General features: G+C 44.9%; 1 protein-coding gene across 1 annotated transcript in view; it reads left to right on the top strand.

Annotated features, from left to right (window-relative positions):
- Positions 1-16,854, top strand: part of LOC137526221 (protein mono-ADP-ribosyltransferase PARP14-like) — a 138,059-nt gene that overhangs the window by 83,809 nt on the left and 37,396 nt on the right. The window contains exons 10-13 of the mRNA XM_068247438.1: positions 6,062-6,211; positions 6,344-6,406; positions 6,635-6,814; positions 13,264-13,470. Coding sequence (XP_068103539.1) covers positions 6,062-6,211; positions 6,344-6,406; positions 6,635-6,814; positions 13,264-13,470 — 600 coding nt within the window. The remainder of the gene's footprint in view (positions 1-6,061; positions 6,212-6,343; positions 6,407-6,634; positions 6,815-13,263; positions 13,471-16,854) is intronic.

Genomic DNA, 16,854 nt, shown 5'->3' with positions numbered 1-16,854 from the left:
TTATTATTTAGAGGTAAACACGGCTCGCCTAGGGTATTACCTCTGACTACTCCTAGGCGGCAGCGTTTCCCGACTTTTTAGGGCAATTCTGGACAATGTGACCCTCCTCAGCACAGTATAGACAGAGTCAGCTGATACAGCCCACCTCCTAAACTCTGCGGCATAAACCTCCACTGGATTACGACCCTGCCTGAGAGTTTTTAGTTTCCTCTCAGCCGTGATAGCAATATCCGGATCATCATATATAACGGCCATGGCCTTAAAAAACTCCTGAACTGAGGATAATGCCTCATGCCCTGTGTGAAGACTATATGCCCATGTTTGTGAATCTCCTGACAAAAGGGTCTTTATAAAGGTTACCCTCTGGTTCTCAGATCCTGATAGATTGGGCCTCAACTCAAAATAGGATAGCACACGATTTCTGAAATTCTGAAAGTCAGATCTATGCCTAGAAAACTTTTCGGGTACGGACATACGAAGGTCCGTGGCTGAAGGGGATCGCACTGTATCAATAGTCGTTTGAAGTACCTGTACTGTCCCAGACAGTTGAGTGATCTGAGTCTGTTGGGTATTGATCACTCTGGTAAGATTGTTTACTGCGGTGGTCAGGACTTCAACCTGACTACGCAGTGCGTACATAATGTTTGGTCTGCTGTTCTGTAACAATTGGTGTCAGCAAGAACAGATTTTCTGATTATTGGTGATCTACAGTATCACCAATAATACAGATGCTATACCTGATTATGTGGTGATCTGCAGAATCACCAATAATGCGAGAATAGCAAGACACAGGACAACCAGATGTAAAGATAGGTGTTTGGTGCAACAGTAATACAGATAGAGATACCCACTCCCCCAGAGGAGCTGGTAGAGGGAGATATCTCTATTGAACACAGGAATCAGCACTCCAGCAAGCTGGAGATGCAGACGAACTAGTGATCAGTTCACCCGAGGAGAGGGTGGTGCACAGTAAGACAAAGGGTACTGATTACCCATGGAGCGGGTGATTCAGACTGTACTGCAGCAGGAGATCACCTGAGGGGCAGGTGATTAAGACTGTGCTGCAGCTACTAATCACCTGAGGAGCAGGTGATGAGGACAGTACTGTAGTTACTAGTCACCTGAGGAGCAGGTGATTAAGACTGTACTGCAGCTATCAATAACCTGAGGAGCAGGTGATTAAGACTATACTGCAGCTACTGATCACCTGTGGAGCAGGTGATCAAACTGTACTGAGAATCCCTCACCAGGAACTAGGCCCACTGGTGAGGGCAGGAGAGTCAGACAAGCAGATTCGGCAACAGACAGACAGATGCGGTACAAAGACAGAAGGCTAAATCAGAGTAGTATTCAGGCTGAGTCGGCAACAGGATCAGATAGGCAGAAACACAGAATCAGTAGGCAGAAGAATAGTCAAGGCTAGCAGAAGGTCATAACAAATAATACAATTCAATTAGTACTTTAGCTATCAACAGAATCTGACTGAGGCCTGGGGCACACCAGAGGAGTTTTTCTGAGCGGTTTGAGTTTTTAAATCTGCTGCTAATGTTATCCTATGTGTCTGTGCACACTGGAGCAATGAGGTTTTGTAAAAAAACCCATAGCATTACATTGGGAAGAGCTTTTGAAACCTCTAAAAGCTCTTCCCAATGTAATGCTATGGGGTTTTTTACAAAACCTCATTGCTCCAGTGTGCACAGACACATAGGATAACATTAGCAGCAGATTTAAAAACTCAAAACGCTCAGAAAAACTCTTCTGGTGTGCCCCAGGCCTAAGGCCCAGTGCACACCAGTTTTGGGAGCTGATTTCAGAGCGATTCTAGGTATGTTTAGAGAGGTTTTCTAAACATACCTAGCGGTTTTGCGTGCGTTTTTGTGTAGCAGATTACACATATTGTTACAGTAAAAGCTGTTACTGAACAGCTACTGTAACAAAAATGCCTGGCAAACCGCTCTGAACTAGCGTTTTTCAGAGCGGTTTGCGTTTTTCCTATACTTTACATTGAGGACGAAACGCTTCCGAAAACCGCAAACGCGCAGCAGGATGCGCGTTTGCGGCTTGGCAAAAACCGCAAACCGCCGCTGTGCACTATCCCATTGCAATACATTAGACAAGCGTTTTTAGAGGCGGATGCTGCCGGCGGATCGCTCCAAAAACCGCTCGGTGTGCACTGGGCCATAGTGTGGATCCCCAGCTCCTGCTGGTTCTAGCACACTTTGGGATCTGACTAAGGTCTGAGTGCTAACACGTAGCATTCGCAACAGCAGACGAGGAGCAACTGACAGGCAGGTCCTATATATACTGAGAGCGCTCCACAGCGCCGCCCCAGTCATTCAGCTAATCAGGAGCACTGCTGGAGTCAGCTGACCGGCCGATCAGCTGACTCCCCTTCTATTCGCATAAAAGTCCTGTCGCCTGGCGCGCGCAGCCCTCAGTCTATGTGCAACTGAGGGACCAGGCAAAACTCCAACATGTAACTGCGCGGCGGAGGCCGACGGCTGAGACGCGGAGACAGCCGCCATGCCGCTCACCGCTGCGGCGGCATCTCCGCTATCTATTACACCGCCCCCCAGAAAATGGCTCAGCCTTTCTTAAAGAAATCTCTGAACTCTTACCCTGCCTTACAGTGGAACATCCTAGATGGATCATCCTGGGATATTTTAATGCATGGGTGGATGATCACGACTCACGCCTAGGAAGTGAACTACTTCTCATAATGAGTGAACTGGGTTTCTCTCAGGCTGTCAACCTCCCCACCCACAAGAAAGGGCACACCCTGGATCTTATATTTCATTCCGGACATTTAATATCACACACGGAAATAAACCCAGTGGTATGGTCAGACCACCACACCATCCACTTCTCTCTGACAGCACCAACGAAAAAACACAGAGGGAAAGAACTCATAAAATACTGTTCTTTGAAAGATGTCTCACCCCAGCACGTTCAGAACATCCTCAACTTCGACGTATTAACCAATCATTGCACAGACCCAGACTCCATGGTCCTGATGTACAACCATGCAATGTCAGCTGCCTATGACGCCCTTGCTCCAGTTCGCATTAAACGGTCTATACCACTTCACCATGCACGGTGGTTTGACAGCTCACTAAAGGACCTAAAGAAAGAAGTGCTCAGACTAGAAAGGAAGTGGCGAAAATCTCAGAATTCAAAAGATAAACACACCCTTGTCTCTCACCTGGAAAGCTACCAAAATGCGATCACCAAGAAAAAATCCCCCTACCTATCACAGGAGATCGCAAAGGCCGCCAACAGGCCAGCCCAACTATTCCGCACAGTTGATAGACTCTGTAACCGATGCTGTCTAAACCCTACTATAACTCCCTCAAAGGAGCTATGTGAGAAATTTGCTTGCTACTTTGCTGACAATGTATCCTCTATTCGGTCTCTCATTCAGTCCACAGCACCTAAGACATATTCAACTCCTGGAAATAGTTGCAAGAACAACCTAACATACTGGACTGACTTCAAAAGCATTAGTGAGGAAGAGATCTCAGACATCCTCCATCGCCTCCGCCAGACCACCTGCGACCTGGACCCTGGACCAACTAAACATATGCTGAAATGCCCTGACCTGCTTGGTCCAGCATTTCACAAAATAGTAAATTGCTCTCTGCAAGCAGGGAGGTTTCCTACCTCTCTAAAAGAAGGAATCATCAAGCCCCTTCTTAAAAAACCTTCCATGGATCCAGATGCAATGAGCAGCTACAGACCTGTCTCCAACCTCCCCTTCTTACGTAAAGTTATTGAAAAGGCTGTCTATCTGCAACTTGAAACCAGGCTGTCAGTAAACAACATCCTGGACCCTCTACAATCTGGCTTTAAGAAACACCACAGCTGTGAAACAGCCCTCATCCAAGTCTGCAAAGATCTGCTCATGGCAAGGGACAGAGGGGAATGCTCCATCCTAATCCTGTTGGATCTCTCAGCGGCTTTTGATACAGTTGACTATGAAATCCTGCTTAACAGACTGCAGGAGTACTGTGGCATCAGTGGATCAGTCCTCCAGTGGTTCGGATCATTCCTGACTGACAGAACACAGAGAGTATCCCTAGGACCCATGGTGTCCAAACCTGCACCTCTAAAATTCGGAGTGCCACAAGGATCAATCCTATCCCCTCTGCTGTTTGCAATCTACATGTTGCCACTCGGTACACTTATCCAACGACATGGCCTGACGTACCACTGCTACGCCGATGACACACAGCTATACCTGTCCTTCAAACCTGGTGGAACAGACCCTACTCCAAAAATAAATTCTTGCTTAGCTGAGCTACAGGCAAGGATGAATGATAACTGGTTGAAACTGAATGCTGACAAAACTGAGGTCCTTTTTGTCCAAAGCCAGCACTCGCCATCAAAACAGCTCTATCCTAAAGCAACACCAATCAGGATTGGGAATTCAGACTTAACAGCTCCAACCTTGTGCGCAGCCTTGGCGTACTAATCGATGGGGAATTGAGTTTCAGAAACCAAATTTCATCTGTAGTTAAATCTTCCTACTTTCATCTGAAGAACATGCAAAGATTAAACATCTGGTTCCCCCAGAGGATCTTCCAACCCTAGTTCACGCCTTCATAGCATCACGGCTGGACTACTGCAATGTCCTTTATGCTGGCCTCCCTAAAAAGGACCTGCGTCGCCTGCAATTAGTGCAGAATGCTGCTGCTAGATTGCTAACAAACCAGCCTCGCCACTGTCACATTACACCGATCCTTCGCTCACTGCACTGGCCACCAGTAGAATGGAGAATACTCTTCAAGATTGGACTGCTGACATTCAAATCCCTGCACAATCTGGGCCCTGGATACTTGAAGGACCTGCTGAAGCTGCACCACACCTCTCACAACCTCAGATCAGCTAGTTCTATAAACTTGGTCACTCCCAGAGTGCACCTCAAAAAATCTGGAGACAGAGCCTCCTGTCATGCTGCCCCTACTCTTTGGAACTCCCTGCCACACCCAGTAAAGACAGCACCATCCCTGGAGCTATTCAAATCCAGACTGAAAAGCCACCTGTTTAGCCTGGCATTTCCGGACTTATAAAATTCTTCCTCTGTACCACGATGGTCTGAGCCATGCTTATGCGCTTTGAGTCCTATGGGAGAAAAGCGCTTTACAAATGTTATTTGTTGTTGTTTGTTGTTATTCAGTTGGCTTTAATGTGACCATACACTCAAACTGACCATACTCAGTTATCACTTGATCTTGTTTTCAGTCGATATTGTGATCAATATAATGACGGATTCTTTTATGACTGATTAAAGATTAACATTGCAGATTTTAGCTGTAACATCGACAGCTGAAATGTTACTATGCAAATCAATGTTGTTGACACATGTGTCATTAGAATATTCTGGAAAGACTTCGGAGGTTACCCAGGTGCTCTAAACAATCACAAGAAATCCCATCAAACTTTGTGGCTTTATCGCTGAAGGTGTTTTGCTGAATTCCATTGATGGGAAGGAAAGTTATATTGGAGCTTACAGAAAACTTGTTTCCAAAAGTATACTATATCTGACAGACACAAACAAGTGTTTTTGACTTAAAGGGCTCACGAAGTGAAATTAAAAAAAAAAACATTTTTACTTACCTGGGGCCTCTTCCAGTCCCTACAATTCACGTGTGTTTTCCCTGCTACAGCTCCGCTGGCAGCCACTGAAGATCAATGACTCCGGGTGGGTCGGTGTCTTCTGCACATGTGCGGGCTAGTGTCCGTGCGGCATGCGTCTGTGTCAACAGGAGAGTACTGTGCCGGTGCAGTACTACTGTGCAAGTGCAGTACACTCCGGATGATGCAGGCGAACACCTGAGCATGCGCAGAAGACGCAGATCTTCAGAGGCTGGCTGGCTGCTGCTCCCTTCCAGTTCCTCGTGGACTAGCTCACAGAGGGCTGATGGGATGGGGGTAGGATGGCCCTAAAAGGGGGCACAATACTTCTAGTTTTCACAGAGTATCATGTACCTTAATGCCTCTGCACGTTATCCTGATTTATAATAATCTACTCACCATCATCAACTTTATTTCTGTCTTTTAGCTTCCTTTGGAATCATAACAAACCCATCACCCGGGTTTTATGAAATGATGATCGGAACAATCACCTTTCAGGTGAAAACTGGAGACATAACGAAGGAGCCAGCTGATGTCATTGTCAACTCTTCTAATGACGACTTCACTCTGCGCTCAGGTGAGACCTCTGAGGTCTGAATATTATGTCCTACATGTATTGGCCAGCTTTAGACTTGCAGCCTTGTGAATGATGAGATTCGGTGTGTGCCTTTCCCTGTGGGGTTCATGATGTGTCTCATATTATTTGTAGGAGTTTTCAAGTCAATTTTGGAAGCTGCAGGACCAAGTGTTGATTCGGCCATCGCCGCATTGGGTAATACTCTTCACTTTTAACTCATTGCTTCTATTTCCTCTTCCATTTCCTACAATGTGTTCCTACACCTGCAGAACAGGACTGGGCACTAAGAGATCACACCAGAGGTAGAGGGAATTGGACATCCATTGGGAATTGGGGGAATTGGGAATTGGGGTACTGGGTTGGGTGGGAGGTCACCAGGTGTTGGTAAATGCAATATACCATTCTTCTCTCTACTTCCACCAGGTGCTCAGAGTCCCAAGGGCTACATCACAACACCATCTGGAAACCTCAATCAGTGTAAATATATCATCCATGTGGTAGAACCGAAGCAAGCTTCCTCCATCAAGAGAATTGTCCTGGATGTCCTGCAGGAGTGTGAGAAGAAGCAGATGACCTCCGTGGCCTTTCCTGCTTTTGGAACAGGTATTCTGTACAGAAAATTCTGCATATCTGTTCAAGGGATAAGTAAAACTAGCTATAGACGTAACGTGTTGGTCTACAAATAGGCCAGCAAGCTTGTGTGGCCAGACTGCCACCAGCAGACCAGCTTGTATACACTAAGGAGTTGTGTTCCTTGTGCTAATGAGGTGGTTAATGGTTTCTCCGGCATTGGGTGGTGGCTCATAGAAAAATTGCGGTAACCCAACGCTTAGTGCTCAGAGCACTGATGCTGAAAAAGTGGAGGACTCGTCTGCACCTGTGGCATGTGTTGAGAGCCCACATGGGCAAAGCGTCCTATATAAGTCAAATTATTGTCCAATCGACAAGCTCTTAGGTAGTGTGGGAAGCTACCCGTCTGTAGAATGTTCTGTAGCTTATGTTACTTATCTCTATACTGATGACCAGACACTTGATCTTGTTCCAAAGGGCAAAAGAGGTTTATTTACAAATATACATATGTACAAGATTGGGCGCACATAATATGTGACTCACATAATTGCTCTATACCCTACCAACACAGTCACACTTCTTTCGCCAGCTGAGCCCCGACTTTCCGATATATCTCTATGCCCATTTGTCCATATTGGTCAGCATGTTAAGTCAGCATAATCAGCAAGCTCATGGTGAACCAGAACTCAGCCTTGTAAATCAGGGAGTGATCCTTAAAGAAAGTTTATTTTGATATATCCTCTCAAAGAGACCCCTCCTCCATGGCTTGTAGCTAGTTCAATCTGTAGCCAGCACAGCCCTTGAGAAAAACCAGACAAACCGGTTTGTGTAAGCTAGGGTGGTCCTCAGCTGAGTCATCAATGGCAGATGGGGGCTGGGGATTGATCTCAGGAAACTCCCCATTTACAGGTAAGCAAATTGACTAGTTGAGAATTGGCCTGTTGCATGTCATAGGAATATCCATCCACCATCAGCACAGCCCTTAGACACACCAGATTAACAAGTTAGGTGACATCTCCAAACCTGGTGGTAGAAACTGTTTGATGCCATACCTTGAGTAGAGATGGCCCGAACCTCCGATTTTCATTTCGTGAACCTCCCGCGAAAGTTCGGTTTGCGCGAACTTTCGCAAACCGCAATAGACTTCAATGGGGAGGCAAATTTTGAAAACTAGAAAAAATTATGCTGGCCACAAAAGTGATGGAAAAGATGTTTCAAGGGGTCTAACACCTGGAGGGGGGCATGGCAGAGTGGGATACAGCGTTTTAAGGGCAGAAATCACATTGAGTGCTAAATTGCAGGCCTAAAGTGCTTTAAAACATCTTGCATGTGTATACATCAATCAGGGAGTTTAATTAGAGTACTGCTTCACACTTCACACTGACACACCAAACTCACTGTGTAACGCACCGCAAACAGCTGTTTGCGTAGTGACGGCCGTGCTGGACTGGTGCGCACCACGGCCAGAGTGCAGGCTGTGGTAGTTTTCAAGCCCATATGGTCCCCGGGCTGTGGTAACTCAATGATAGAACAACAGTGACTGTCCAGCTGATCAAATTTGGTCTGTCCACAATAAAGCAACAACCTTATTATCTTTGGTGTGCCACCCCCACCCGAGACACTCAAATAGCCGGCGGTCATAGCTTCATTGTGATACGCAAGCCCCTTCACAGCGGCAAGGTAATGATCACGAAGGGGAATGGACACATGTACATGCCTTTTGTTTTGTTGTTGCAGCGGGAGCGTAACTAGGAATCGCCGGGCCCCCCTGCAGAAATTCTGAGCGGGCCCACCCTCCCCACCTGGGGCCCGCTCAGGACAGTTTTGGGGGGGCTGGAGGGGTCGCAGCATGAGGGGAGAGCTTGGTGGCACGTCGGTGGGGAGGGGGGGGCGGTCCCCCCCCTCCCTCACCTCGGGCTCTCCCCTCTGCGCTTCCCTCCAGCATTGAATAAAGTATATGCAGGCGGCAAGTCAGCGGCAGTCGGCAGATGCATACCTTCCGTGTGTTCCATGGATGTATAAACAGGAAGTCGCGTCAGACACTAGAGCGAGAAACATCCACGCTGGAGGGCACAGAAGGTATGTATCTGCCGCCCGCCGCCTGCATACACTTTATTCAATGCTGGAGGGGAGAGCCCGAGATGAGGGAGGGGGGAACCGTCCCCTCTCCCCACCAACGTGCCACCAAGCTCTCCCCTCATGCTGCGACCCCTGCAGCCCCCCAAAAACGGCCCTGAGCGGCAACCCTGAGAGAGCATAAAAAAATTAGGCAGGCATGTACATGCACCAGAAAAATTATTATAGCGGCCGCTGCTAGCAGCGGCCTTAAAAATTCAGGAATCCACCTGGAGTTCTGGACCCTGTTGTTGGTGGCGGAGAAGGCAAGCGGCCTGCAGGCAGAGATGCTGTGTGGCACTGGGGAGCGACTTAGTCTTGGGGCAGGCAGCCAGTCACATGGCGTGCAGGCAGAGATGCTGTGTGTGGGGACTGACTTAGTCTTTGGACGGCTAGTAGCCCTCCGGGATTCATGCCTCATTCATTTTGATAAAGGTCAGGTACTGAACACTTTTGTGACTTAGGCAACTTCTCTTCTCAGTGACAATGCCTCCAGCTGCACTGAAGGTCCTTTCTGAGGCCCGGTGCACACCAAAACCCGCTAGCAGATCCGCAAAATGCTAGCAGATTTTGAAACGCCTTTTCTTCTTTTTCTGTAGCGTTTCACCTAGCATTTTGCGGTTTTGTGAAGCGTTTTTGGTGTAGTAGATTTCAGATATTGCTACAGTAAAGCTGTTACTGAACAGCTTCTGTAACAAAATCGCCTTCAAAACCACTCTTAACTGCCGTTTTTCAGAGCGGTTTGCGGTTCTCCTATCCTTTACATTGGAGGCAGAAACGCCAGCGCAATCCAAAATCTGCAGCAGCCCGGGAGTATGCGTTTCTGCAAAACGCCTCCCGCTCTGGTGTGCACCAGCCCATTGAAATACGTTACCAAAGCGTTTCCACATCCGCAAGCGGATCGAAAAAAGTTGCCGAACCGCTCTGGTGTGCACTAGGCCTGACAGGACGCTTGAGGCAGGGCAAGACAGAAGTTGGATGGCAAATTGGGACAGCCCTGGCCACAGGTCAAGCCTGCGCACCTAGTAGTTCAAGGGTTCATCGCTGCTCACAGTCCACATCCACACTTAAGGCCAGGTAGTTGGCTACCTGCCGGTCCAGGCGTTGGTGGAGGGTGGATGCGGAAGGGCTAAGGTGAGGCGTTGGACTAAAGAATGTCCGCATGTCCGACATCACCATGAGATCGCTGGAGCATCCTGTCCTTGCCTGCGTAGACATGGGAGAAGGATTACTGGCAGTTGTACCTTTATTGCGTTGTGCTGTGACATCACCCTTATACGCATTGTAAAGCATACTTACCAGCTTGTTCTGCATGTGCTGCATCCTTTCTGCCTTCAGGTGAGTTGGTAACATGTCCGCCACTTTGTGCCTATACCGAGGGTCTAGTAGCGTTGCCACCCAGTACAGGTCCTTCCCCTTGAGTTTTTTTTTTATACGGGAGTCCCTCAACAGGCTGGACAGCATGAAGAACGCCATCTGCACAAAGTTGGATCCAGACATACTATCCATCTCCTCTTGCTCTTCCTCAGTGACGTCAGGTAAGTCCTCCTCCTCCCCCCAGCCACGAACAATACCACGGGAACGTTGAGCAGCACAAGCCCCCTGCGATGCCTGCTGCGGTTGTTCTTCTGCCGCCGCCTCCTCCTCCTCCTCCACAGAAACACCGTCCTCATAATCCGAGTCTGATTCCTCTTCCCCACACGACTCTTCCTCCTCCCCCTCTGTGCTGCCACAGGTGTTGAGGAAACATCTGGTTCTGATGAACATTGCTCCCACAACTGTTCCTGCCATAACTGTTCCTCTTCACACTCCTCCACAGCTTGATCCACCACTCTACTCACGGCACGCTCCACTAAGTAAGCGTACAGGATCAAGTTGCTAATGGTGCCTTCACTGCGACTCACCAGGTTGGTAACCTCCTTACAAAACCTTTAGAACTAATTATTGGCTTGGTAAGCTCAGTGACCCCTGATCTACATACACAGGTGAATACAATTAAAAGAAAGAGTATTTAAGGGGGTCAATTGTAAGTTTCCCTCCTCTTTTAATTTTTTCTGAAGAGTAGCAACATGGGGGTCTCAAAACAACTCTCAAATGACCTGAAAACAAACATTGTTCACACTCATGATTTAGGGGAAGGATACAGAAAGCTGTCTCAGAGATTTCAGCTGTCTGTTTACACATATTGGGGAACATATTGAGGAAATGGAAGACCACATGCTCAGTTCAAGTTAAGGTTCGAAGTGGCAGACCAAGAAAAATCTCGGATAGACAGAAGCGACGAATGGTGAGAACAGTCAGAGTCAATCCACAGACCAGCACCAAAGACCTACAACTAGTGATGGGAATTCCGGCTCTTCTCAGAGAATCGGCTCTTCTGAATCGGCTTCCATTAAAGAGCCGGCTCTTACGGCTCTCAATCGGCTCTTCATTAAATATCACTGGACACTGCTCAGAATCGGAGTAAAAGCCCCGCCCCCATCTCCATGACAACTCCAGACTGCTTCGCTGACTGGGGCAATCCCTCCTGCTACTGCTCTGTTCCGCCCCATACATTCCTACAAGCTGCAAGAGGAGGACTACATCTCCCAGCATGCCTCAGCGCCCTTTATTACACAGCAAATCAGAGCTGTGTGGGGCGGCTGAGGCATCGGCTCTTTTAAAACTGAAAGCCGGCTCTTGTCGTTCACAGCAAAGAGCTGGCTCTTAGAGCCGGTTCGTTCACGAACGACCCATCACTACTGACAACATCATCTTGCTGCAAAATGAGTCACTGTGCATCGTTCAGCGATTCAGTACACTTTACACAAGGAGATGCTGTATGCAAGAGTGATGCAGAGGAAGCCTTTTCTCCACCCACAGCATAAATAGAGCCGCTTGAGGTATGCTAAAGCACATTTGGACAAGCCAGCTTCATTTTGGAATAAGGTGCTGTGGACTGATGAAACAAAAATGAGTTATTTGGGCATAACAAGGGGCGTTATGCATGGAGGAAAAAGAACACAGCATTCCAAGAGAAACACCTGCTACCTACAGTAACATATGGTGGTGGTTCCATCATGCTGTGGGGCTGTGTGGCCAGTACAGGGACTGGGAATCTTGTCAAAGTTGAGAAACGCATGGATTCCACTCAGTATCAGCAGATTCTGGAGAACAATGTCCAGGAATCAGTGACAAAGCTGCAGCTGCGCTGGGGCTGGATCTTTCAACAAGACAACAACCCTAAACACTGCTCAAAATCCACTAAGTCATTCATGCAAAGGAACAAGTACAACATTCTGGAATGGCCATCTCAGTCCCCAGACCTGAATATAATTGAAAATCTGTGGTGTGAGTTAAAGAGAGCTGTCCGTGCTCGGAAGCCATCAAACCTGAATGAACTACAGATGATTTGTAAAGAGGAATGGTCCAAAATACCTTCAGCCAGAATCCAGGCTCTCATTGGAACCTACAGGAAGTGTTTAGAGGCTATAATTTCTGCAAAAGGAGGATCTACTAAATATTGATTTCATTTCTTTTTTATGGTGCCCAAATTCTTGCACCTGCCTAATTTTGTTTAAACAATTATTGCACTTTCTGTAAATCCAATAAACTTCATTTCACTTCTTTAATATCACTGTGTGTGTCTCCTATATGATATATTTAACTTACATTTTTTAACGTAACAACCAACGATTTATACAAAAAAATCATGACAATTAACAAGGTTGCCCAAAATTTCACATCCCACTGTATATATATTGCTGCCTGCACCAACGTCTGCCTGGATTTTGACTACTCTCTGCCTGACTTATTTGTACAGTTACACAATCTTAAGTTTATTGATAAATTTAATTAATTCAACAAAATTGTGTTCTAGTCTTTTATTTATATGCAGAATGATTACCAGGCTTTAAGTCTGACATATTTTGGTGAGTTATGACTTAGGAATTGGGAGGCCTAAAATTTTTGATAAAAAATGTATTGCTTTTGACTCATAATTCCAGACAGAGACGCACCGCCAGGAAGGTTAATCTGAGTGTAGAGACTGTGCAAAGTCACATTTCCATGCAAAAGTAACTGTCACTGGATAAGCTCCTTGTTAAAAGGTTGGGGCGAGCCAACAGCTGGCAATGATGCTGTTAGTTATAGTGAAAGTCTTGTTGACATTTTTATTTTATACTATTTTGCTATAACTGTTTTTGGATTGTGTAACAAATCATCTGGGTTTCCATTAATTATTATTGGGGAATTTGCTTTGATATAAGAGTTCTTTGGCTTACAAGCATGTCTGCGGAACTAATTATGCACGCAAACCAAGGTTCCGCTGTATTTTTAGGGTTCCTATCATGAAGGCTGAGTAAGATTCATGTGTCTTGTTAATGCAGGTGCTGGAAATTTAGCGGCCTCGGTGGTGGCGGATTCCCTCCTGGATGGTGTGGTGGACTTCATCAATGCAAATTCAGTCAGTTCCCTCCAGACAGTGAAGGTGGTTCTCTTCCAGCAGAAGATGCAAAAAGATTTCTACACCAGCATGAAGAACAGAGAGGGCACCCCTCTTCCTGTACATCAATCCTTCCTCACCAAGATGACAGGTCAGTTTTGCTTTCAAACAGGTTTTTTTTTTTTTTATTTCTACAAATGTAAGTAAACACCATTCAATTGCAACTGAATCCAAATATCTTAACATGTATTAAAACAACAAAATATTGCTTTGTAGGATGAATCATATCTTTGTTACATAGATAATATTAACAGATATTTTATATCACAAAAACGTGTGAATGTGTAAATACTACTCCATATAACGGGCAAGCTAGTACACAGAGTAGGGACACCAAGAGCCAAATATAGTGTAGTATGTACTGGTAGTAGAAATGAAGTATGATAGAGTAATACGCTACACTCACAAAGCAGGATTACCTCAAAGGCTACCACTGTATAGGCAGGAGGGGAGATTAGACCTGACCCCACTCAGGGTTAAGAAGCCGCTCTCCGTAGATCAGGGAAAGAGGTGGTAACACCCCTCCACCAGGGGTGGACCTGATATAGCGTAGTATGGATACAGAGGCGCCAAAACGATAAAACAATCTTAAAAGTTTAAAACATAAGGAGGCAGTGGTGGACTTACCTCCTCCAAGCAGACACAAAAATTGCCAATGTGTTTGTCAAATACAACAAGTTTAGTTACATACTCCGGGGGACAATGCAACGCGTTTCGCAGGTTTGATCCCGCTTCATCAAATCTTTTACTACGGCAAGTTAGTGTTACTCTTATATAATACAATTGTCGAGGAATACATTAATCTAATGTCAATCTGAAACACAGGCTCAGTTAAAAAAAATATCCTTATTAGACAACATCATTAGTATTGAAAAAAAAGCTTGAATTAGTAGTTAGGATACAACAAAAGTAGTGAATACTTCGGGTCTATCAGCACAAAGGTCTCTAAATAGTAATAAAGAAAAATGTACCTATTATCATTGAGGATAATTATTATTATTATTATTATTTTTAGTATTTATATAGCGCCGACATATTACGCAGCGCTGTACAGTGTGTATATATGTGTATATATATATATGTGTATGTATATATATATGTATATATATATATATATATATATATATATATATATATATATATATATATATATATATCTCTTGTAATAATATCTACTGTGTTTTTCTGGATGTTATATAAGATGTTATATAAGATGTATTCATATTTCAAATTTGCTTCCAATAAATCCCATATTTAAGATATAGGTGTAATATCGGTCATTCTCCAGCTGTAAATAATAAGAGACCTTGTTGCACATAAAATATGTGTGACAACTGACAATGTGCTTGTTATCTCTTATATGCAAGGAGTTTTGAATCAGGATGATACCATTTATTGGCTTATAAAAGCCTTCACCGGACTTGGTTCCTGACAAAGTCTGAAAAACACAGCTTATATATATATATACTGACATTCAGAAGAGAAACATTCTTTATCAAACATAAATAAATGTAATTAGATGCCTTGTTACTTCAGGAGGCTTTCCCAGGCATCCTGGCTACATTGATAAGATCAACAGTTTCCTCTACATAACATAAAGCAGACTTAGGAATGACTCTAAACCAGCGCTGTGTCCCGCGTGCGGTGAAAATCCAGGCGGCCGTCAGGTGGCTAGATTCCTCCCACCGTCGCCGGCGGACAGTTCTTTGTGAACTTGGGCTGTTCGCCCTTTGCATTTAACGCCAATTTTTTTTGTATTTTTTATATTTCCTACACTCTGAACATATGTAAAAAAATAAAAATAAACACATTTATATGCATGTTAAAGAGAATCTGTACTCTAATATTCTTACAATAAAAAGCATACCATTATATTACTTATTTTCTCCTGGGCCCCTCTGTGCTGTTTCTGCCACTCTCTGCTGCAATCCTGGCTTGTAATGAACAGTTTTAGGCAATGTTTACAAACAAAAGACTGGCTTCTAAACACAGTATCATAGGCTGAGAACTAGCTTACTGTGTGACTCATGCAGAGCTTGGAGGGTGTGTGTAAAGCTTCTGCCAATGACAAGCAGTGCTGCACATTCCACACATTCCAGCCTCAGCCCGATAGACACGACAGAGGAAAGGAGATAAGATATATTACAGAGACAGTGCAATTAGGAAAGGCTGCAGTAAGACAGGCCACATTAGAACAGGTATAGGAACTTATAGCATAGAAGAACTAAGGCTCACAATTTTGTTACAGAGTCTCTTTAATACATGATCTGTCATTTTACTGCAGTAACTTTGCTACTTTTTTCCTCTAACTTCAACATCGATTTTCTCAAAAAATATTTTTTCCTTTTGTTCCCACTGTCCTCCTTAACGTACCCTGCAAATGTGGTGTTTCTAGCATGTACAGAGGCTTTGCTATTAACCGCTAAATTCAGCAGCAAGTGACTTTAGTGTAAAAAAATGCGACCAGAATTTTTTTTTTAAATTTGCATTAAATGCGGATGACGAACAGCCCAAGTTCCCCAGGAACTGTCCGCCGGTGAACAGTTCCGGCCATCTCTACTCCTTAGTTGTACATAAGATGATTAAATATCTTCCTTGAGAATCTCTGTACTCTTTTAAAGTGAGTTTGTGATGAATTGTTATAATATTCCTTTCTGCTGTTTATATTATAGGTGTCTTGTATAATCAAAGGATATTGGAGACAGGGACGTAGGGGGTGCGGAGGTTGCGACTGCATCAGGGCCCTTGGGCTAGAGGGGCCCTCACTCAACTGCAGTATAAGCACTCCATTGGTCCTGTGCTGATAATAAGCACTTCTATAGACGCTTTGAATAGTAGAAATTATTCATTAACAAACTGTTCCCCATCCCCTTCTTGCACTTCTGACACTGTGGAAATCCTTGGCAGGTTTTGGTGCGTCGTAGCAATTGTTATGTATAGAGTGCTTGGAGGGATCCATGTAAAACTTGCATCGGGGGCCCACAGCTCCTCAGCTACACCACTGATTGGAGATGAGTACATGTGGGTGCCTTACTTTCAGCAAAATGTTTTTCTTGACCAAATATACTTTCACAGTAAAGGAATGAAGGTAGAGTAATATAAATACCTCAAGATTATTATTATTTTGCCTTACTTGCATTACGGTTACTCTCTACCCTATGGTCAATCTGGCTGTAACTACAGTGGGTTGCAAAAGTATTCGGCCCCCTTGAAGTTTTCCACATTTTGTCATATTACTGCCACAAACATGAATCAATTTTATTGGAATTCCACGTGACAGACCAATACAAAGTGGTGTACATGTGAGAAGTGGAACGAAAATCATACATCATTCCAAACATTTTTTTTTTACAAATAAATGACTGCAAAGTGGTGTGTGCATAATTATTCAGCCCCCTTTGATCTGAGTGCAGTCAGTTGCCTATAGACAATGCCTGATGAGTGCTAATGACTAAATAGAGTGCACCTGTGTGTA

The sequence above is a fragment of the Hyperolius riggenbachi genome, chromosome 7, assembly GCF_040937935.1.
Source record: "Hyperolius riggenbachi isolate aHypRig1 chromosome 7, aHypRig1.pri, whole genome shotgun sequence".
Taxonomy (NCBI): Eukaryota; Metazoa; Chordata; class Amphibia; order Anura; family Hyperoliidae; genus Hyperolius; species Hyperolius riggenbachi.
The sequence above is the reverse complement of the archived record's forward strand: the minus strand, read 5'-3'. Positions and strand labels throughout refer to the sequence as shown.